This window comes from Heptranchias perlo, chromosome 7, assembly GCF_035084215.1.
Source record: "Heptranchias perlo isolate sHepPer1 chromosome 7, sHepPer1.hap1, whole genome shotgun sequence".
Taxonomy (NCBI): domain Eukaryota; kingdom Metazoa; phylum Chordata; class Chondrichthyes; order Hexanchiformes; family Hexanchidae; genus Heptranchias; species Heptranchias perlo.
The window spans coordinates 61,154,394-61,176,734 of NC_090331.1; the positions used below are offsets into that span (position 1 = coordinate 61,154,394).

A 22,341-nucleotide genomic window follows, 5' to 3' on the forward strand; every position below is an offset into this window, starting at 1 on the left:
ACCAATATCAGTCTTGATCAAGTTGCTAGGAAATGAGAGTGTGAGGTGGATTTTCTGTTTCTTCTTACAAGTAAGTGTATGTCAGTGTGTTCCTATGATAGCACAACTCAAATGAGGATGTCCCTGCATTGAACCACTCTTTTTCTAACAATGGCTAGTTTAATAATAATTTTACAGTAATGTACTGTACCTGCTGATTTGTAACATATATTACTATACTTTGGAACCAAGATGAGAACCAACAATTTTATAAAACTGCTGTACATTCATGAAGATGGCTCAGTAAAAACTATTTTATACACCTAGATATACCTTACGTATTATTTCATATCAAATGTATTATTTCATATAATTTCACTTGTTTGTCATTAACTAACCAACAAATATGATACATTAATTATTTCAGATCAGGCTGATGTATCTGAAGAACATGTAACAGTTGACTTTAGAATTTCTTCTTTCAAATCTCAATTTCTATTACACCAATTATATTCTTATTTCTTGGAAAAATACACTGCTCATGAGAAATCCCACAATGAGCTACCTACCTTTACCTGATTCAAAAAGAAGTGAGTGATCAAGAAAGCCCAATAAAGTGAGATATTTCCACACCTAATAAGGAAAAGTATTCCTAAAGAAAAAATTAAAGGATACACTGTAAATACATTGGAGAGGGTGACTCATTTATTGAAACACTCTTAAATCAACTGATTTTCTGCTATATTTGACATTGCTGTATTGTTGACTATTATCCTTGGTCAATCAGACTTTATAAATAGAAGTAAATGCTCTTACTTTTGAAAATTCTATTGAGATAATATTATGAGTGTGTGTTTCCTTAGAAACTCCTGCAAGAAATGTGGATTTGTAAAATTACTCCTTATATGTGTGTAATTTGTTCTCAATTTTATGTTACGGTGTTACTGGTAATTTATTAGTGTGAAATATGTTTTCCTAATAATTTTAAAAGTATTGATAAACAACCTGACTTTTAATGAATGAATGGATTTATAGTCTGGTGTTCACTGAGATTCCTTCCATAGCAAGAGTCACATTCTCAGCGGCTGATCTCACAGGAGCACACTTGGCTCTCCTTGAAAGAAGTCTAACTTGTTTTCTGATCTCACCTTTAAACCTACTGCTTTGGATTCTCTGCGTGGAGCTGTTGTCATGTGAACAAATTTCCAGGTGTGAAATCTGTTGAGGTGATGATAATTCTGTTGAGTTTGACTTGCCATTGTTAATTGGGTGTGATATGGGGCCACTGCTTGAACCAGACCTGCTAATGCCAATCTCTCTCTTCTTTATTTGACTACCGTTAGAGTTTTTTGACTTCACGTCAACTTGAACAGGTCCAGCAGAATGATTTTTATTTCTTGTATCAGGTATATCCGGTAAAAGACTTGGGAAATAATGTTCCTGAAGCATCCTTACAGGTGTTGAACGTCCAGCACCATGACTTTGGTTTACACATGTTTCATTTTTTACATCGTTCAAACGAAGGTAGCTTAATCCATTTACAGTAAAATCGCCTAGGTCGCTTACTGGATACTTATCTCCATGTCCTCTTTGATACTGGCCTTGCTTTTGCTGGCCAAAGGCTTGGTTGCTACTTGTTTTTCTCGGTGATGAATGGTAACCAATCCCTGGAATAAGTAATTGAGGTTGATCCAGTTGGACATTAGGCCTGGAATGTTCAAAATTGGTGGTTGTCTCTTTCTTTTTGCCTTTGCTTGGTCCCTCATTCCAGGTTAATGGGTTATAGACTGCTTGCCCGTCAATTGGACAAGAGTTGCACTCATGCAATAGCCAATGGTCAATGCATTCTTTGTGAAACTAGTTAAAACAAGGCAATCTAATCAATAGTTAAAGTTCATATTTACTATTATTAATGAGACAATGCACTACTACAACTACAACACTACCAAAAAAATACCAGCACTTTGAAAACATGGCTGATTACTTTAAAGACAGTCCAGGATTGGTGTATTATTTCTACCTACACCAAATATGTACGGTAATAAGGAGCTTTGGCAAGAAAACATTGCTGCATCACACTTCTGTTGTCTTGAGAATCCCTACATGGTCAGTGTCCCCATATGTGGTCAGTGTCCAGTAAAGTAAGTAAAGTACAAATGCCTAAGTGGCAAAGTAGAAAAGTAGTAAGAATAACAAGCAAGGGTTAATTAGAAGCTGCTTAGGTTAGGACAATGGGCTCCTTCAAGGCTAATAGTGGTGTGAGTAACTCGTTAGATGTTGGGGTCTGCTTATGCTCATCATTGGCATGGCAACATTAGGGAGTAGGGAGTTTGGTGTGGGTGTTTCGGCACAGCTGGTTGATCAATAGAAAATAATGAGCTGAGTGAGGCCAGAGACATTCCAGGTTAGCAGATAAGGATGGGGATGATTAGGGGAAACATTCCAAGCTGGAAGATGAGGGGACATCCATCTATGTCTGTCACTGCGGCGTGATCAGCTAACTGTATTGTCCATGATTGGCCTGCAGTTAGGTAACCCCTCATGGCCAACCTATGCCCGGCTTATGATTGGTGTTGAACCTCATGTTAGCAATGTTCCAACCCCTATTGATCTGTATAAACGTGTGTATTTTCTGTATGTTCTTTGTCTTGCTTTGCCAGCATAGGTGGGACTCTAACAGGATTCCAAATCAATGCTGCAGACTAAGAACCCTGCTATTAAAGTTGTGTTGAATGCTAAAGGTGTATTCGACTCAGTTTTTGCTGAACCAGACTGAGGGAAAGAATCTAGTTCATCAGTCTTAGGTGGATATTTTACTCCAGCTGCTAATAATAGCCAAAAAGTCAGCATGAGTATAATTGTTGCAAAAGATGTCCTTGTTTTTTTATGACTCGGCCTGTCTGACTGCACTGGCAATGACACCAGCAAATTTTCCGGGGTCAGCCTTATTTAAATATCTAGATTGGCTCGCGGCAGCAATCCCACCTCCCCTTGGGAGGTGGTGTGAAATGGTATGATGCTGCAGGGTTTAAACATCTGTAGTTTAAAGGGCCAGGCATCATTATAAGACGTTTTTTTTTAAAAAAGGAGAATTTCAAATGTTGTGCAACATTTCAAAGCTCTTCTGCAGGGCACGTTGCTAGTTAATTGCATTTTTGATTAGCAAATAAAAAATGAATGATAGACACTGTCGTTGGGCATGCGATCTCAATACAGTGTATGCATGTGTACTTTAACTCTTTTGTGCGTTTGTTGGTAAAATAGTAAAACAAGTGTGCCAGTGGTTATTGATGTGTGTGATTTACTTCCTTGGTTACTGCTTGTTGGTTATCTGCCAAAATAGTGTGTAACACAGGTAAAAATGGCGGACTTCAGCTCCATGGAAACACCAGAAACATTGTATGGTAAAAGGAGCTGTCATCACGGTCAGCTCGACCAGCTCCAGGCCAGCAGTAGAAAGCAAACCCAACCAATAATGAGCAGCTCCAAGAGAGCACAACATTGCAAAGGGCAAGCAGTATCTAACCACACTGTGGATGGAGAGCGAGGGCAGGTCTGGTGCATCTCGTTATGCGAGTCAACATTCTCAGCAATCACTCGAACAACTTCTGGACAAAGACTTAGAGCTGCACTAAGATGTGTTGTGTCTGATAGATTTATGCAAGAATTCCAAACTTTGATGAAAGAAAAAGACTGACAAGTTTTGCATGAATGTGATAGATATTTGTTAAGTAAATATATACGTGAAGTACATTTATCAGTATTGTGTGTTAGGGGTTTTCTGTTAAAATTAGTGCATGTGACTAAAACACTGTCGCTGTAGCCATGCCTGTGGTTAGTCAGCAATTTCTATTGGGCAATACTGTATTAGAACTCCATTTACACTCCTTTTCTCTGTATCCTAACTAAAATTTATTGATGTGACACAGTATCAAAAAGTCAAGGTGGAAGCAAATGAACCAGGATCTTCTGCTTCTGGCCCTACCAGCACTACATCCCAAGTACCATCACTCACACTCTCTGGTGAGTATCAACCAAGAGACATTAGAGAATGAACGAAACAAGAGTTCACAGGTGATGCACAGAACACAAGCGGGCAGGAACTAGGGGGGAAATGAGGAGGCAGACATTGATGACCAGTCGATCAGGTGATGTTAGCCCTCCGCTGAAGAGACTCCGGACTCAAATCTCATGGGTCCTGCTTTTAAAAGATGGATGCTTGCAGAGCATTAATCGCATGTGCAGGCACTGGGAATGATCTCCAGGAATGTACAACGACAGATGGTGGGCCATTTGGAGGAGTCCATCACCCGCACGTGTGGTGGGATGATGATGGGCTTGCAGCATTGCTGTTTATCCTGGAGTCTGTGGCTTCTGCAGTCTGATCTGCAGTGGATATCCCCACAATAGAATCTCTAAGGATTCCATGGATTCTCAGATTGTTGTCATAGAGACTTGCTTACAAGAATGGATGGGGCTGTCTGTTCCAGCTTCAACAAGTTAGAGACAACCATGTTTCAGCACTTCATTAACCTGATTGGTACTGATGTCTGCTTTCCTACTAATCAGTACCTATGCAGAGTCAATACTCAGTACTAGTGGCCTGTCAGGAATGCAATTACATGATGCTGCTGTCTCTCAGATAGCAATGCACATGCACCCTTCCACTAACCCCTCAAATGCCTGCACAGAAAGAAGGAGGCATCCCTTGCAGCAGTATGTCCATCTCAGAAAACACATAAAATAGAATCGAGAAGAATGATTCAGAAATCACAATCTTTTAACAGTACTTGCTTTTTTCCTTATATTTACTTCCACTTTTTACTTATTGCCGAGGAATGGTGGACACCTACTTCACAGGGAAGTGATTAATGTCCAGTGTAAATGAGGCGATAATGGTGTATAACATCACCATGTGATTTCTGCCCAGGGTAGGTGCTTCCAGCATCCAGTGGAAGTGATGTTGGAAAATTGGGTGGACACAAAAATGGGTGAGGATCTGAAAATCAGGTAGCACAAGGAAGAAAATCCAGCCTAGTAGGTTTCATTCACTAGGGTAGAGTGTAAAAGAATTCTTTGCATTATACTCGCAGTGACTTTCTTACCAATGTTTGTGAATTGGGGAAAATATACCCAATGACTGATTTTGCATTGTTTTGCATTCATCCAAGACTCATGCACACACTGTAGTAATACAGTCATTGAGAATTATTCCATAAGGTTTATGACCCAAATTAATTTTCATCTGGACTAGCTGTAATTTAATAATGTTCTAATGCTAACAGAAAACTGCTACGTTGTACATGGATGCAAGGTCCTGCAATCATTTGCTAAACAGTGCGGAGTTGAAATTCTGGTGGTCTCACTCTGCCCGTGGAGTGGTACTCCCATCTGCTCTAGATCCCAGTGAAGACCCCATCCCAAATCGCAGGGATGGGGTCATTTAAAGGCTCAAGTGGGCGGTCTGCGTCTATAAGGGTGCATCAGACAGTGGCTAGGAAAATTGATGCAACATGATGCCTCTCTGAGGCACAAAAGGCTCAGAAGAGCCAAAGAAGAACTATTAAATTTTAAGAATGCTCCCTAAGGGAGTTTACTGTTATTTTTGTAGCAGTAATCGACCCACTCTGAGATTAATTACCTCTCCCTAGTACAATACTGGAGCTTCACTCAGCTCTGAATGGAACTCTCACCCGTTCTTAGCGAATGAGAGGGGCATAAATGGAAGAATTCCCTGGGTAACCCTGGAACTCCTCCCCCAGACATGCACTTCTTGACACTGGGGGTGGGTGAGTGGAAAACCTGTTGGCTTCCCTCAAGCTGGAATTTAGTCAGAAGTTAAACAGGGAGGAAACCCAATAGAACGGATTTCCACCCCAAATTCCCACCGAGCAAGGCACTTGCTCTCCACCCTCTCTGGCTCTAGAAATTTCAGCCCCTGCATCTTTAAACTTACCTGAAAAAAGTTATTAGCTGTTGTTAAATTCAGTCAAGATTTTTACTAAATCTCACAGGTAACTAATGCCTTAGTGATAATGCACCAGGTGTTTTTAGTGTTGAGTGCATTGAAACTGCAGTACAAGTGGGCAGTTGCAGTTATGCTGCTATTAAGTGGAAGAAAGCAAAAATCAGCATTTATACTCCCAACACATGCACAAAGCTCAGATCAGAAGTGTCCAACTGCTGGTGAATATTCTAATGGTAGGTCGGGCTGATTGGATGGCCAGTTTTTTTCTATTGCCAGAAATTTAAGGGCACTACAACAGGCTGATGTAGTGTTTTTTGAATTAAAGTTTAAAAAGTTGACTGTGCACTGGCTGACTGCAGCCAATAGATAGCACAAGCAGTACGAGGTTACCTTTTCAAGTGGTGTCTCACTACTGATGCTAAACCTCTAGGACCTGAATTTCCTTGAAGCCAGAGGTGCACTTCTGATTTAAGTTGGCTGGCAGTGCAGTGGTATTGGAGGAAAATAGGGCAGGATCCATATATGGCAGTTCCAGCCCAGGCAGCCAATTTTAGACGGGGCCTTGGGTGGTCACATACTCCGCCTGTGTCAAATATGGACTATGAACCTAAAATACAGATCCGTTAAGGGGCAGAGGTCAGGCCCACTGGAATCTCCAGGCTGGGATCATGGGCTGGAAGGCCCTGGAAATGCAGCAGTTAAAAGTTTTGTTTAGTCCTCCTTCAAAAGAGGCTGAATATCAGAGGAACCTGCATTTTTGGGGGACGTAAAGCCATCTGTGCTGCATCCACCCCTCCGCTGTAGTGCATGCCCAAGATGTGCCCATACTGGTGTGGGCACATGCCAAAGACAAGTAAACAAACTGACTTCAGATTCTCTGGCAGGGTCAGGAACAGAGGTAACCGGTGTCTGCTCTGCCTCATCTACGCTGGCAGAGTAGGGCTAAAGACGTTTGGTCCCCTGATTTCTGCAACATTGGCAGCCTTATACTGAAGTCTGGTCTGGATGCAGGCAAAAGAATGCAACACACCAATGCCAAATGTGCTTTGTAATTGAAGCATAAAGATATAATTTACTTCTAGTAAAAGGAGAAAATGCTCTTACCTTGTGATGACAAGGCAGCCATCGAACTTGCTGTTTTAATGTGAATGCTTTTAGACAAACTCTGCACTGCTGACCGGGCACAAGCAGTTTGCTTCCCTCTTTCACCATTATCAAGGGTAAAGTCAGCACTATGTGTCCTGGCACAGTGCAGGATCTATTTCTTGGAATAGATGGGTAACATATTAACAGATAAATAAATGATGTGAAATTACTCAACAAATATACAAAACTGGACTCTACATTTTAAGAAGCCATGTTAACATCCACTAAAATATTATGTAATACAGTAATGGACTTGCTATCATGAAATAAACATTCCAAATTCTAAAGAAGGCTGCAGTTTTCAGCCCCAATCATTTTCCTCCTGACTGGCCATATGGGAAATTGGGAGATTTCCCGAATGCTCCAGTCAATGGTTCTATAGCGGTGTATTATCAACGTCGCTCTTTTTCCATAAAAATCCCGTGCCTTTTCGGGGGAGCTAGTCCACCATTGTCCTGAATCACTTTCTATTCAATACTATTAGAGCCAAGCTTTGGATCACCTAACACTACTGCTTGGTTTATCTTGTTATCTCTCCCCTTTTCAGCCTTGGTGGTGTTTTGCACAAAAGGGCCTTTGCCCTTCACCTGGGCATTCAGTTTAAAAAACGGTGAAAGTTTCTGCTGATTGTGTACTGGTCCATGAAGTAAATGTACAGTACATCAACTTATTTTACCTCTAGTGGATAAAACTTACAACGTCATGACAGCCTGAAAAACACTTACCTGTCTAGTTGCAGAAGTAGATCATAGTCATTGGAGACTATCTCTCTATTCATTAGATCCTTGATAACTGCTAGTGGTAAAGGCAGGTTGGAAACTTGTTGTAGTGGTTTCCAAGGCTGATTTCTCTTCTAAAATAAAAACAATTCACCCATTTCTGGCATTTAGAAAAATATGAATGGATATTTTGATTGAGGACATGAAATCCAGTATATTTAGTATTTACTAATTCAACAATGAACTTTTTACAAACTATTCATTGAGAATGATCTCAACACTCTAAAAATAACTAGACTCTAAGGAAGTATTTTAAGTTTCACTTCCAGGTCACCTGATCCATAATCTTGTTTTTCTTTGAGTGATTCCCTGGACAACAAAGTGGAATGTCATCCTTTCCAGGCCAAGATACGATTGAGCAGCATCCTAACTAGGAAACTTCAGCGATTTCCCAATATTATTACTGTATCATTTTGACAGTTAAATTGCAATCTCAGAAAACGAGGTGACAGACTAGTTTCTCTTTGTTGCTTTAAGATTTATTGCCTATTTGGGTTACTCAAGTGTTTTCCTCACATAACACTTAGTGATTATTACTGGTGAAGTATTAGTTAGTACTGCTTTCCACAATTACTTTATCTTTGCTCTACAAATGTGTGCAGCTTTTAAAATATTGTAATAGAAGCAACTACAATTACCTCTCGAAAAGTGAACTCATGCTGAAGATGACTCTGGCACGGAAAGCACTCCTGACAAAGGTGAAAATCAGGACAGCTCAAACATCTGTAGAACAATATGGAGGGAAAACAGAAACAATGCTTGCATCAAATTATTAAATATTATTAACCTTGCAACACACAAAACCAACACCAAGTATGCATTTGTAGTTCAGTTCAATGGATGTTAGGAGACCTTGTATTTGTATTTTAAAAATGGACTCCAACTGACTAGTCTTTTTTTCCATAAAAAAAACTTCATAGTTGTTCCCCACCCCTCTTTTCACCACTGCTTTCCTTAAGGTGGTAGCTCTTGTTGGGGTACAGTTCCATGGCCACTAGCACCCCTCCTTACCTCACCCAGTTGGCTATTCTTCACATGTGATCTCACACAGTGAGTGTCGGCAGGATATTTGACTATGGAAACCCTGATCCTGTCCACACTCAACATTCACATGTACACTATCCAGCAGGATACAGCGAAGAGGAATCCTGGGTAATATTTTCCACCTTAGAATTGATCCTGAGGTTAACTTTAGTACCCCACCACCAGCCAGCTGAGTTCAGTTCACTCAGGCCTGGAACTGAATCTCGGACACTCCCAGTCTGTATGACCCAGTACTAAACAACACTGTACATTTACCCATTTAACCACCAGAACGGAACAATGTGTTCCCAATACTGTTTCCCAAATTTGAAATACTCCCTTTGTACAAGTGTAATAAATATAAAATGAGTTTCCTACACTTATTATTTTCCTCTGCTCTTTCAATCCTTAAGTCTCCCAACGCCTCATGTGAACGAGAGGACAGGCAGGAGATCTTGCTCCAGCTCCCTGTTAATGCCATCCTGCAGTCAGCCTCTAGGAATTGTGTAATAACGACATACCTTCCAATTTTCTCTCGTCAATGTGACAAGCACCTCAACTTTGCTTGCAACATCGTCACAATGATACGGTAACTCAAGACGGCCGGTAAAATCTGTTTGGGGGCACAACCTGGCTTAAGTGCCAAGGTGCGCCTGCCGGGAACCTCCGCCACTGACACCACTGCACTTTCTATGTTTAGGGGAGGTTCCTTCTTTATCCTAGCAATGTTGGTTGCCCGTGCCATTGCGTGCATCTACAACCCCTGCCTGCTGAACATAGGAACATAGGAATATAGGAACAGGAGTAGGCCATTCAGCCCCTCGAGCTTGCTCTGCCATTTGATAAGATCATGGCTGATCTGTGATCTAACTCCATATACCTGCCTTTGGCCCATATCCCTTAATACCTTTGGTTGCCAAAAAGCTATTTATCTCAGATTTAAATTTAGCAATTGAGCTAGCATCAATTGCCGTTTGCGGAAGAGAGTTCCAAACTTCTACCACCCTTTGTGTGTAGAAATGTTTTCTAATCTCACTCCTGAAAGGTCTGGCTCTAATTTTTAGACTGTGCCCCCTACTCCTAGAATCCCCAACCAACGGAAATAGTTTCTCTCTATCCACCCTATCCGTTCCCCTTAATATCTTATAAACTTCGATCAGATCACCCCTTAACCTTCGAAACTCGAGAGAATACAACCCCAATTTGTGTAATCTCTCCTTGTAACTTAACCCTTGAAGTCCGGGTATCATTCTAGTAAACCTACACTGCACTCCCTCCAAGGCCAATATGTCCTTCCGAAGGTGTAGTGCCCAGAACTGCTCACAGTACTCCAGGTGCGGTCTAACCAGGGTTTTGTATAGCTGCAGATAACTTCTGCCCCCTTGTACTCTAGTCCTCTGGATATAAAGGCCAGCATTCCATTAGCCTTATTGATTATTTTCTGCACCTGTTCATGACACTTCAATGATCTATGTACCTGAACCTCTAAGTCCCTTTGGACATCCACTGTTTTTAACTTTTTACCATTTAGAAAGTACCCTGTTCTGAATAGGCTGGAAAGTCCAGCCAAAGAGTGCCCATTTTGGGGGAATGCCAGGTCTTCTAGAAACAACTTTATGGTGCCTCCAGTGCCCCCTTCTGTGAGGAGGCAGCATTGAAAAATATTTTTAAAAGATTAACAAACCTTTTCTTCAGGGATCAAGACCACAATCTTGGCCTTGGCCCCAAGTAATCCCCATGTGCACTGTTTGGTGAGTAAAATATTTTCAAAAGCTTTTTAAAAAAACTACTTAATGATGTTATTGCCTTTTAAATATTTGAAAAAAATATTTACTTTTGTTTCTCTAGCAGTTAAAATTAATTTGTTCTTTTAAAATCTAAATAAAAGCAACACATTTTAGGTTAGCTCATCCTCAAATGAAGTCCCAACAGCTCGCTTTACTTCATCAGTCTGGTACAGTGACAGATGTGATAGACAGCTTATCTCACCTGTCCCTGGAATGTGCTGGCAGAGAGCAAGGGAATGTGCTGCTGCAGCTCCCCAAATGGGCATGGCTCCAAGATGGAGGTCCTGATGAAGCTCAATCTCTATTCATGTGATTATTTTATTTTATAATTGCACATAGGACAGCATTAAATGAAAAAAATCTAGAAATCATTTACACCACAACACAATATCTGAAAAATGAAGTATAATGGGGCTGTAAGCTCCATGTTCAGAAGCCTATCAAAAGTAAACACTAAAACGCTCAATGATTGTTCTTATCTGCCAACACCAGTGGGCTCAGTGTTTGGGGCACGTCTCATAGGGCACATTGTCCCAAACTGAGCTCAGCACCAACATTTCTAAACCATTCCCTGGGCTCGGACTTAATAAAGGAGAGTTTTAATAGAAATTCTTGCACAGGAGGAGGCCAATTGGCCCCAGTGCCTGTGCCGGTGCTGCACTCTCTCCTGTAACCCCATTACCCCCAGATCCTTTTATATTCCTCCTTTTTAAATATTTATCCCATTCTCTTTTAAATGATATTCTAGTCTCTGCCTCAGTAACCACTTGTGGTGAAGCATCCCATAGTCTAATGGCCATCAGTTCAAGAACCTTCCTTCTCCCTTGGTTCTCCCAGTAAGGATCCTCAGTCTCCATCCTCTTGTTCCCCGTTTGCTCTCCAGTGGAAACAATCTTTCATTGTTAACCCACACTAAAGTCCCCAGGTTTCACTCACCCCTTTACTGGCTGCTCCTCTCACAGTGCCGCTTCCACTCACCATGTTGCTGCTGCTGCTACTCCTAGCTCTGCAGAAAATGCTGGTCCCCATGCCACACCCCATCCCCAGTCCCCCTTTCTCTCTCACTCTTGCTCGAGCCCCAATTCCTCCGAACCCCAGTCTTCCTCTTTCCCCGATCCCCATTCTCCAGTCTCCCTCTCTCTCTCTCCAAACCCCATTCCAGAGTCTTCCTTTCTCCCTGACCCCATTCCCCAGTCTCCCTCTCTTCCCCCCTCTAGCCCCAATGCCCCATCAATTCCTGATCCCCCCCCCCATCTCGATTCCAGAGCCTTTCCTATCCACTCCCAACTGTTCCCAGCACATCAGCCGGTCCCGGCTCTCTGCAGCGGCAGGGGGCCTCCTCTGAGCAGTAGTCGGTGATTTCACAGAGTGGGGGGTGGGGCTGCTGCTGCGCGGGGATTTTAAATTGTGAGGACCTCCCAGGCTGTGAGCAGCAACACACAGGAGATCCATGCCCCATTCCGGGAGACTCCCAGGCAATCTGGGAGGGTTGGAACCCCTATGAGGCCCAGGGTATTTTAACTCCTGGGCCTCTTCTGCATGCCCCAGATCAGTTGCCTACCTAAGAGAGGCAGGAAGCAGCAGCTGGCCGGCGTGTGGCACTGAAGAAATGGTCGTCATCACTCAGGTAAGTCACAGGGAGGGGATTTTGGAATGGTCTCGCATTCAGGAAGAGGGAGGAGTCCTGGGGCAAAGGATGCCTAAACGTTCCTTGTGGGACCCAGAGGAGCACTCCTGCTTGTCTGGGCTCCACAGGGAAAGTGAAAAAACCTTACCTGTTTGGGCCTCTCTGGCCCCGGATCCTCTTCCTGCTGTGTTCATGTGGCAGGAAAGCCACAACAGCATCAGTTAAAATAGCAGTTGGATCCGATGACATTATCGGACCATGATTTGCATATTTAAAGAAAAAGCCCGTCAGCTTCATGCGGGCATCCTTGTCGCCTGCTCAGAAGAGTACTTTAAAATAGAAGACAGTGGAAATGGAGGGGACTTTGGCAGTAAGTCTTGCATGCAATTTGAATTGCCTGCCTGGTTTCCGCTGGGCGTGTAGGGTTAAAGTTGGCCCTTTAAAGTATAAATAGTGTCCAAACAATTCACTGGGCCATCTTAAAGTTTTGAATTGGGAAAGAGTTTACTGTCGTGTCAGTTTTTTATCAAGGTTAAAATTTTCACCAGCGTTTGGATGTCGGAGAGTGGAATCCTGCATATGAATACTGTAGAAATTCAAAAAGAAGTACAACATGGAGACACGCCGTTCCACCCAACCATTCCATGCTAGTGTTTATCCTCGACATGAGCAGTGGTCCTAATCGCATGTGCCCACTCTCTTCTCATATCCTTTTATTCCCCTTTCCTTTAACTACCTATCTAACCTATTCTTAAATGCTGATAGCGTCTCTGCTTCAATCAATAACTCTGGTAGTGCATTCCACAGCCACACAAGCCTCTGTATAAAAAGCTTCTCCTGCTCTCTGTCTTAAATCTACTACATTTGATCTTAATATCTGTCCCCACATTCGAGGCCCCTCAATCACTGGAAACAGTCTGTTTCTAATTACTTTGTCAGAGCCCTATCAAAAACTTTCTTGGTATTTGTATTTCCTCATACCAAGCAACATCCTAGTGAATCTGTGCTGTAAATGTTATAAAATCTGTTATAAAAAAGGCAACAGGTGGTGTAAGACACTAAACAAAAAGCAAAGCACTACATCTTGTATTTGATATTTGTTACTGCAAAACCTCAATCTGTTTACCTGTAGCATTTGCCCTGAATTGGACAAACCTGGCAGTTATTGCATGGAATTCCGAGGTGTCTGTCAAGTCTCTCTCTTTCTGCTGCCATGATAAGACTGGTGGAGTTTCTAAATTCTTCTTGCAGGAGACTCAGTGGTGCAAACTCCTCCCTGCAGAGAGGACACTTGATGGTGGTTTCATTCTCAATCTTTGTCTGATGTTCCACCCAAATCTTCATGCATCTGATATGGACACTGTTACCACAGCTATATCTGTATTAAAAAAGCAATTTGTCACCAAGGATAAGTGCATGCATAACAAAGTTAAAATTAAGCACTATGATGATGAATAAGAACATGGGTGTCCACAAAGATAAAATGCCTACATTAGGGTTAAATATTACCACTTGAATACAAACATTTGGGCTTTTTTGTTTAGATTTTTGATTTAGTTGATATCATCTCCATCCTTACTATTTCTAGAGCCACTGCTCCCAGCAATTAAAATGTTGGGATTTTAATGCCCATGGCGTTGCATGTGCTAAACAAAACTTGCAATATGGTACATTAATGTGAAAAGATGAACACAGTAGTTTAATCATCACCAACAAACGGCTACTGGCTAATGATGTAACATCGCTCCATTCTACAAAAAAATTAGAAAGCAGAAGAAATTTGTATTATTCCATGAAAAACATGCAGTAAACAAATTCAACAGGCACCACTAGAAGACATTTTGTAACAAAAATATAAGGAAACCAAAATTGGAAATTACAAAAAGCAAACTCAAGAATTGCACATATTTTTCTTATTCATCTTTATAACATTCCACGTTAAAATAATCATAAAACTTAGCAAACATTAAGATAGAAGGTATGCTTGCAATTTGAAAGTGGCATGATATTCTAAAAGCTAACTTTATGTTTTGTTGTACTCAGTTACTGCCACTAGAGTGCACCAACCAGCTTTGTAAATATAATGTCATCTTGCGAATGTAATTGATTACTGCTAAAGTATTCTGTTCTTTATTATTTACCATGCTGGAATATGAGTTCTTGTGCCTGAGAATTTATTTAAAATATTAGAAATGAGGTGGCCTTTCTACCCAAGGCTGCAAGCATTTGCTCCTTATATGGGTTAAAGAGCAGATGTTAGGGGTCTTCCTTTTGTTCATGTTCTTTCTTTTATGGGCTGACTTCTCCTGCAACCAGAGTAGAATAAGTGAGAAGTTCCAATTGTTATGATGAAATAAAGTGCTACACAAGTGTCACCCTGCTCATAATAGTCATGGTAAGCACCAAAAGTAATTTAAGTCAGTGAGGGGGAGGTAACTAAGTGGCACACACGCTTAATGCACTTAGCAATGTGGATTCTCCTATCTTGGCTGACCTGGTAAAGTTATTGAACTTCTTACAGCATTGATCCACATGCGTTGTATAGTGGAGGTGGCATTCTGCACAAGCAACTTCACACAAACAGCATGAGATGAATGATCAGTGAGATTTAAGGGAGTTGTTGGCCAAGACACTGGAAAAGCACCCTCCTCTTCTTCAAATAGTAGTGGGTTTTTAATGTCCATTTGAATCACTGAAACAGGAACTTAGTCTAACATCTCATTTGAAGGTTTTGTTTGAGGACAAACAATCACTCAAAGTCATATAATGAAGAAGTTATCATGCCTCTCTTGTGTTGTCTATCACACCAAAGGTCGAGAAAGGTGAATTCAAAGCAGTGGTCTTTCATGTTAGGCTCTGTTTGCTCAGAAGAGAGATACATTTTTTGAAGCTTATTCCTGAGTCAGTAGCAGGAGGAAATATTACCATGGATGGCAAGATCACTATGACTTCAGTCAGTCACCTTCAGTAAGAGGATAGCAAAATTATACTTTATATACACACATATATATATATATATATATATATATAGTTTGATCCTTATTCATGTGACAGGTTTGTCAAAATCACAGATCGAGAGAAGGCAGTATACAGCTCTATAAGAAAATTTGGAATGGGAAGGATGTAAATGTCCTCTAAAAATCAGAGGTGGATATGAACCAAGTTCAGATTCCAGGGCTCTCACTGCAGAATAGGCGATATTTTGGACTGTGTGATACAGTGGTTTAAGCACTGGCCTTGTGACTCAGACCTGGGTTTGAATCCAACCCAGACTGACGGTCTTCTCTGTTTCATCACGCTAAGGATCCTACATGAAATAGCTTTGGGTAGTGGGTATATACAATACTGTCCTTGGTTCAGCATTAAATGGCAGTCTCACAGAACCTGGTGTAGAAAATGGAAAAATGTCATGCCAGTGCAGAAGAGGTTGGTTGAGGCAAAGTGGAGGGGATTTTATCTGCATCTAACTTTTTTGTCGATACTGACATTGGGTGCGCAAAATGGAAAGTGTTCAAATGTTTAGCAATAATATTCCTCACCTTGATGAGTACAAAATTACCAAGTAGTCATAAAAAAGGAACCACTATCCTTGGAGGCATGTGACTGTTCTCACAGGTACTGCTGGGGTGAGGACAAATGTCTTCATTTTTAACTTAATGCTTTAAATTATCTACAATTAAAAACTGTGTATAGACAATGCTATTATTTAGTTTCAGCAATTCTCCAGGTCCAAAAAGGAGCAGGAAGCTGGTGGGTCAGTTCAGTCCAGTCAAAAAGATACAAAATTGTCCCAATTTAAAAGGATTTGAAACCAACAAAATGTTATTGAGAATTTCCAATACTGCAAAATAAAAATGGTAACGTTATGTTAAAAAGGATACTAATACCCACTTACTCTGGTACCAGTGCAACACGATCTTTTACAGTGCATTGATATTAAACATGCAGAACAACTTTTTGGTTTCGGCTGCATCACATATGGCATGAGGAATGAGACCACCTGAAAGAGATGATCATCTACTACTAGTGCTCCACGTTGCATTTTGTGGGCAACCAACTTTTTAAACTTTGAATTGAAAGTCTTTTTAAAGAGCTCTTCTGGCTGCATTCAGCCTTTAAATGTCCACGGGTAGCAAACAGCTGACATTTCTGTCGGCTCCTTACTACTATTAAAATTTTGCCAAGAGTTGGAAGCCCACTGTGCATTTGCAGATCTCTGCAAATGGTAGAGGAAGCAGGGATTTGCATCGCTACTCACTTGCTTTTAAACAAGCACTTAAAGATGCATCTTGTACATAAGTTGCACAAAATTAATTATTTTTTTTCCATGCATAGTCAGAGTCTCATGATGACTATTAGTTAGTATGCACATCTATCATGTTACACATACTCAGGATGATTGACATTAGTCAGTCCTGTGAATTTGAAATATTTATCCCTGAAACTTATCCTCCAGTCATAAAGCAATCAAATACTAACCTTTTCTATTTATTGATGCATTGAAAGCATTATATTTCAATGCCCTCATGGACCCCAGTTTCAACTAATTTCATTTTTCATAGAAGCTAATATTACATATCAATTACCATCTAATATTTCACTAATAGAATAAATAAAATGAACCTCTGTTTAGTTGCAGTGGACGAAGCTCCTATCTATACCTCCTGTGTTAATTAAGTATGCAGCAGACTGCTCGTTGAGCCATTTAACCAAGGTGCAGATAATTATTATCAAAGCCAATCCCAACCAATAGGGACTATTGTCATTAGCCAATGATTTAGAAATTAAAACTGTATATCGAAATCAAAGTCTGGTGTAAGTATTCATGGTTATAATAGCAAAATAGTTATGTAAACATTACTTCTAGTATCTCAGCCAAATGGTCTTTCGTCATGTATTAGCCCATATAGTGAGCATTGGGCGGGCTACTTGATTGTGGGATGCGTCACAGCAGAACCCAATCCCATCCTCACCCAATGTCGATGCATGCACTTTCCAGCAGGGGTAAACTGGACAATGATCAAGAGTGGGAATCCTGTTTTTTTAATTCTTTTTCCTTAGCCAAGAGGCAAATTATGTTGACCTACCTGCAGTGCCTCTACTGCCACCCCAGAAGAGAACAGCCAACTCACCACAGACCAAGGATCAAACCTGGGATTTTCTTCATTCTGTATAAATTAATTGTTTTACCAGGGGCCATCTGTAAATCCATTTCTTAGAGGTCTGGGCACCGCACCTTCAGAAGGACATATTGGCCTTGGAGGGAGTGCAGCGTAGGTTTACTGGAATGATACCCGGACTTCAAGGGTTAAGTGACGAAGAGAGATTACACAAATTGGGGTTGTGTTCTCTAGAGTTTAGAAGGTTAAGGGGTGATCTGATCGAAGTTTAGAAGATATTAAGGGGAACAGATGGGGTGGATAGAGAGAAACTATTTCCGCTGGTTGGGGATTCTAGGACTAGGGGGCACAGTCTAAAAATTAGAGCCAGATCTTTCAGGAGTGAGATTAGAAAACACTTCTACACACAAAGGGTGGTAGAAGTTTGGAACTCTCTTCCGCAAACGGCAATTGATGCTAGCTCAATTGCTAATTTTAATCTGAGATAGATAGCTTTTTGCCAACCAAAGGTATTAAGGGATATGGGCCATAGGCAGGTATATGGAGTTAGATCACAGATCAGCCATGATCTTATCAAATGGCGGAGCGGGCTCGAGGGGCTGAATGGCCTACTCCTGTTCCTATATTGCTATGTCTCTTATTTATTTTAGAGGCCCATGAAGTGAGGTTGTGGAGCAGTATCACAAAATGATAAATTGTAGTTCCACTCGTCTAACATAACTACAAGGGCCACCATTGGAATGTGCAGGAGCAAAAGGATTTATAAACATATTATAAATTATTAAATATCAGTTTTTCATTAAATGAAATTGAGAATTTATAAAGTCATGTTGAATAAATATACAACTTACTATTATTAGTTATGCTTATTTTAAACTCTGCTCTGCCATGACTAGCCACTTTAAGGGAGGGGGTAAGTATAGTAGCAGTACTTTAACTTTCATTGATCATAAATAACATTCTTAACACTTTCCCCATGTTGACAGTTCTGTACATGATGTATAAGTATGGAGCACATTAACATATTTGTCCTCTGGGTAATCACACCAGTAATCTCTAACGTCTGAGTTTAAGAAGCTGTTACTATATGCTGCCAAAATAGTGAATTTTCCCCATGACAATCAAACAATATTTCATGAGCTATTTTACAACAGCTTATTTTCTTTTTCATCCAGCATCTCTGTTCAAAAACATAATCTAATATTACAACAAACATAAGTCTGACCTGCAATATGTGACAGGTTGTTTCTTTTTCAATAGCTCTTCCTGACAAATAGGACAGACATCATCTGGATCAATTTCCTTCTGGCATACAACTCCGACCATTTCTTCAACACTCTGCTTTATCTTAGATTTGCTGCCAGGTGGCTGTAGTGTTTGCTCTGTATGAAGACTGTCCAGCAACATATCAATTTCTCGGTCCACAAGGCCAAGTTGGAAGGAATCTGAAAGGAGTAGAGCCCTAGAAATTACATGTTCATTCCAATACTTATGGAACAATCTTAAATCTACAATTATACTTAATGCAGCACTATTTTCCTATAATATGTTCCATGCAATTATACCATTAGTACAAGATTTTGACATCGTCTGATCACCGTTTTATGTTTAGAACAATGAATAGTTCCGCACAGTTAAATTATAAATAGAATTAAATGTGAAGTCAGTTTATTCTCCTTTCAATTTATCTCCCCTACTGACTTCTGCTGAGGTACTGTTCTACAGGCACTGGCTGGTTCCTTATATCTCACTCAAATGACAATTCTTCATGTGTGAGGCTTAGCAAGCTATTCGATGACAAGATGCATCATGACAGAACCTGATGTGTCCATGCCCAATAACCATTCAAGCACACTTTCTAGCAGGAGCCACTTGATAGTGATTAGCAACAGGAACCCATAGCTGATTTTCCCCTTCCTAGCTCACAATCACTGAACTCAACTGTAGCACAATATAGCTTCCCCAGTTTAGATCAGCAGTCTCAGCACAACTTGGGAGTCGAATCCAGGACCTTAACATCTGTTTATCTCAGCAGCATATTGCTTTTAACAAATGAACCATCAAGGGAGCTGTGCAAGCATATTTAAGACTCATTTTCATTTCTATTAGTTTTTGAATTACACTAAAGGGAACTCCAATAAGTAACTAGTATTTTCAAATTAAAACAAAGCAAAGCAAATTGTAATATTGTGGGGCTCAATTCAGAAGATCATAAAAGAACCACTGTAGAATTAAAGTAGTAATTTTGTTGTATAGCTATTAGTTGCAGATACACAGTGAGTCTAGTTGGAAGACTCTTAACAGGCCCTGTTCTGAGATGCACATACATAAGCTGATTATACTTAACTTTTTATAGCCTGGGGTAGGGACCTTCCAATATTCAATCAAATGCACAAATATATAAGTGATACATGAACGGTTTTACTCCAGAAACACTTTTTTAATTGTCATTCATCAGCCAGATTTATATTAGGAGGCCATAATGCACTGCACATGACATTGGATAATACAAGCTGTAATACAAAAGCAGTGTCTCAGTGTTAGCCATGAGTTAGTATTTCCCATCATTTGATTACAATGAAAGCTCTGCAGATAAAATTATAGTGCAGGGCTCCAAAACCCTTAAAATAATTTTTGATAATACAAAAGGAAAAACTGTTTAATAACTCAAGCTGCCATTTAAGTTTAAACAAGTGGGACCTATCAGTAATGCAAGAGAATCTTCCAACTCCCTTGTATGTTTAACAATTTCTTTTGCTGGTAAAAGTTAATTTCCACGGTAGATCACAAGTACATTGGGGGTAATTTTAACCCCCAAGAACGGGTGGACTGGGTTCAGATGGTAGTAAAAAATGTTGACTTCTTCAGCAGGACCGGATCCCGGCTCCAACGCGCTCACTTTCGGGTTTAACCCAGGCGCGTTAGGATGTGCGCACGCAACTGAAACCCGGAAGTCCCGTCTCCACTTAAAGCCGGCGGGCCGATACTTAAAGGGGCAATGTACCTCATTGCAATATTTGAGACACTTAATTTTTTGTGTATTAGAAATGTAAAATGAATTTAACCGTACCTGTTCGGGTTTCCCATCGCTTCTGATTCACACTAGGTGAAAGCAGGCGAGAAGGGCCGGATCCATGAGGTGAGTGCCTTTATTGAACTGCTTGTGGGCCAGGATGAGCAGGAGTGCTTCATCCAGGCCCAACAAGCTCACCTGACGTGACAGGACCCCCACGATCAGCCAACCACCCCCATCTTTTCCAAGGCCCACCCGATGTCGTCCACGTCCCCCCACCTTGCCCCCCCCCGATTTTTTCCATGGCCCACAATGTCTCTCTCCCTCCTCTCTGATTTGCGGCTTCTTTCCCTCCCAACAGGCAGCCAGATGGCACATGGGAAACCCCGAAGCACAACTACTTACCTTCAATTGAGTTGTGATCGCAGAATACGACGCACTCACTTTACTTCCAGGTTCCCCACACAAAATCATGCCCATTGTGTCTACAGTAGGCTCACCTTACCTGAATTATCTCCTTCAAAGTGGCCATCAGATGAAGCACCAGCAAGTTGCAATAATTTACCCATAACTAAATAGCAAGGAAAGTGATTACAAGGTGCTAGACTATCAATGAATGGAAAATATTTGGATGAGGCAGCTTCACTACTAGCAACTATTGTAGATGAAATCTATGAATGGTTTACCTTACATACTGTAATTAAAATGAAACATATTGGATTCTTTTACAATCCTGGTGAGCTTTATTTATTTCAGCTTGTAACATTCCATTAATCAAGTCTAACCTTAAACCCAATGTACTAAAATCTTCAATTCTATAAGTAAAGAACTGAATTACAAAACTTACATTCATGACCACGTGGTAGTCTGAACTTCTTTAACAAAACCCTGTTTAACAAAGAACAAGTTAAAATATATTTGAAAATACCATTGTGTCAATTTTAAAGCAGCCATCGGCAGTATTTTTTTGGATTTTAATGTTCAGTTTTCTCCTGTCTTCTCCTGTTTTAAAGGGGTTAGTTCCTTGCTGGGGAATGATTCCAAGTGCTTTTGGCACTCCAGTACATTGTTCACCTGGCCACTATTCATGTGTGAGCCTTAATAGCGAGTGTTGGCAGGGTATTTGGTGCCAGTGGACATAACTTGATATCCATGCGTGTGCACTACCAGCAGTGATCTATGATTAGCAGTAAGAAGGAGAAACCGTGGCCAATTTACCTTTCTTTAACCCAGGGTACTGAGGCCAACCATAGCACCCTACTGCCATCCCAGCTGAGATCAGCTAACTCAGCACAAAGTGGAGACTGAAGCTGGACATTGCTGGCTAGTGTGTACAGCTCAACTATTCATTGGATAAACTTGCAGCACATAAGCAGTGTTTTCACACACTTAATGATGTTTTCATTAAACAACGAAGTATATTTTGAGAGCTTAAGTTTATGAAAAAAGTGTAATGGGAGTGCTTAGAATATAAATACTTCCCCTCCATCTAACTGTTCTTATGATCTAATTAGTTAGGACGATATGTTACTTTCTTGTTCTATGGAGACCCATTTCAAGTTTACCCTCTCATTAAGCAGCGGCTCAGATAACATCAACTGTATGATTATCAGTGGCTCCTTTGGAAAGAACACTGATTGATATCCTTTCCTTTCCTGAATGCAGATTGGGAGGTGCCTATGCTGGGAAAATCAGTACTGGCCAAATACACATCAGTGCTCAATTAGTGATGAATTTTCCTAGCTCAGGCACCTTCCAATTAACATCCAGGAAGGGGAAAAGATGCTGATCAGCCACTCACTGACAGTCGTACAGATGATATCAGTTGAGCAGCTCCCTGATGAGGCAAAACAGCAGATCTCTATAGGGTGGGAAAAGCAAGCAAAATAATTTCTACTG

The 22,341-nt window shown here is 40.8% G+C and overlaps 1 protein-coding gene across 1 annotated transcript in view; it reads right to left on the minus strand.

The window, feature by feature from the left end:
* Positions 1–662: 662 nt before the first annotated feature.
* Positions 663–22,341, minus strand: part of zswim2 (zinc finger, SWIM-type containing 2) — a 29,588-nt gene continuing 7,909 nt past the window's right edge. Inside the window, exons 4-10 of the mRNA XM_067987697.1 lie at positions 21,290–21,330; positions 18,655–18,874; positions 13,436–13,687; positions 8,511–8,595; positions 7,819–7,946; positions 7,052–7,211; positions 663–1,836 (exon numbers count right to left, since the gene is read on the minus strand). Coding sequence (XP_067843798.1) covers positions 1,009–1,836; positions 7,052–7,211; positions 7,819–7,946; positions 8,511–8,595; positions 13,436–13,687; positions 18,655–18,874; positions 21,290–21,330 — 1,714 coding nt within the window. The 3' untranslated portion in view covers positions 663–1,008. The remainder of the gene's footprint in view (positions 1,837–7,051; positions 7,212–7,818; positions 7,947–8,510; positions 8,596–13,435; positions 13,688–18,654; positions 18,875–21,289; positions 21,331–22,341) is intronic.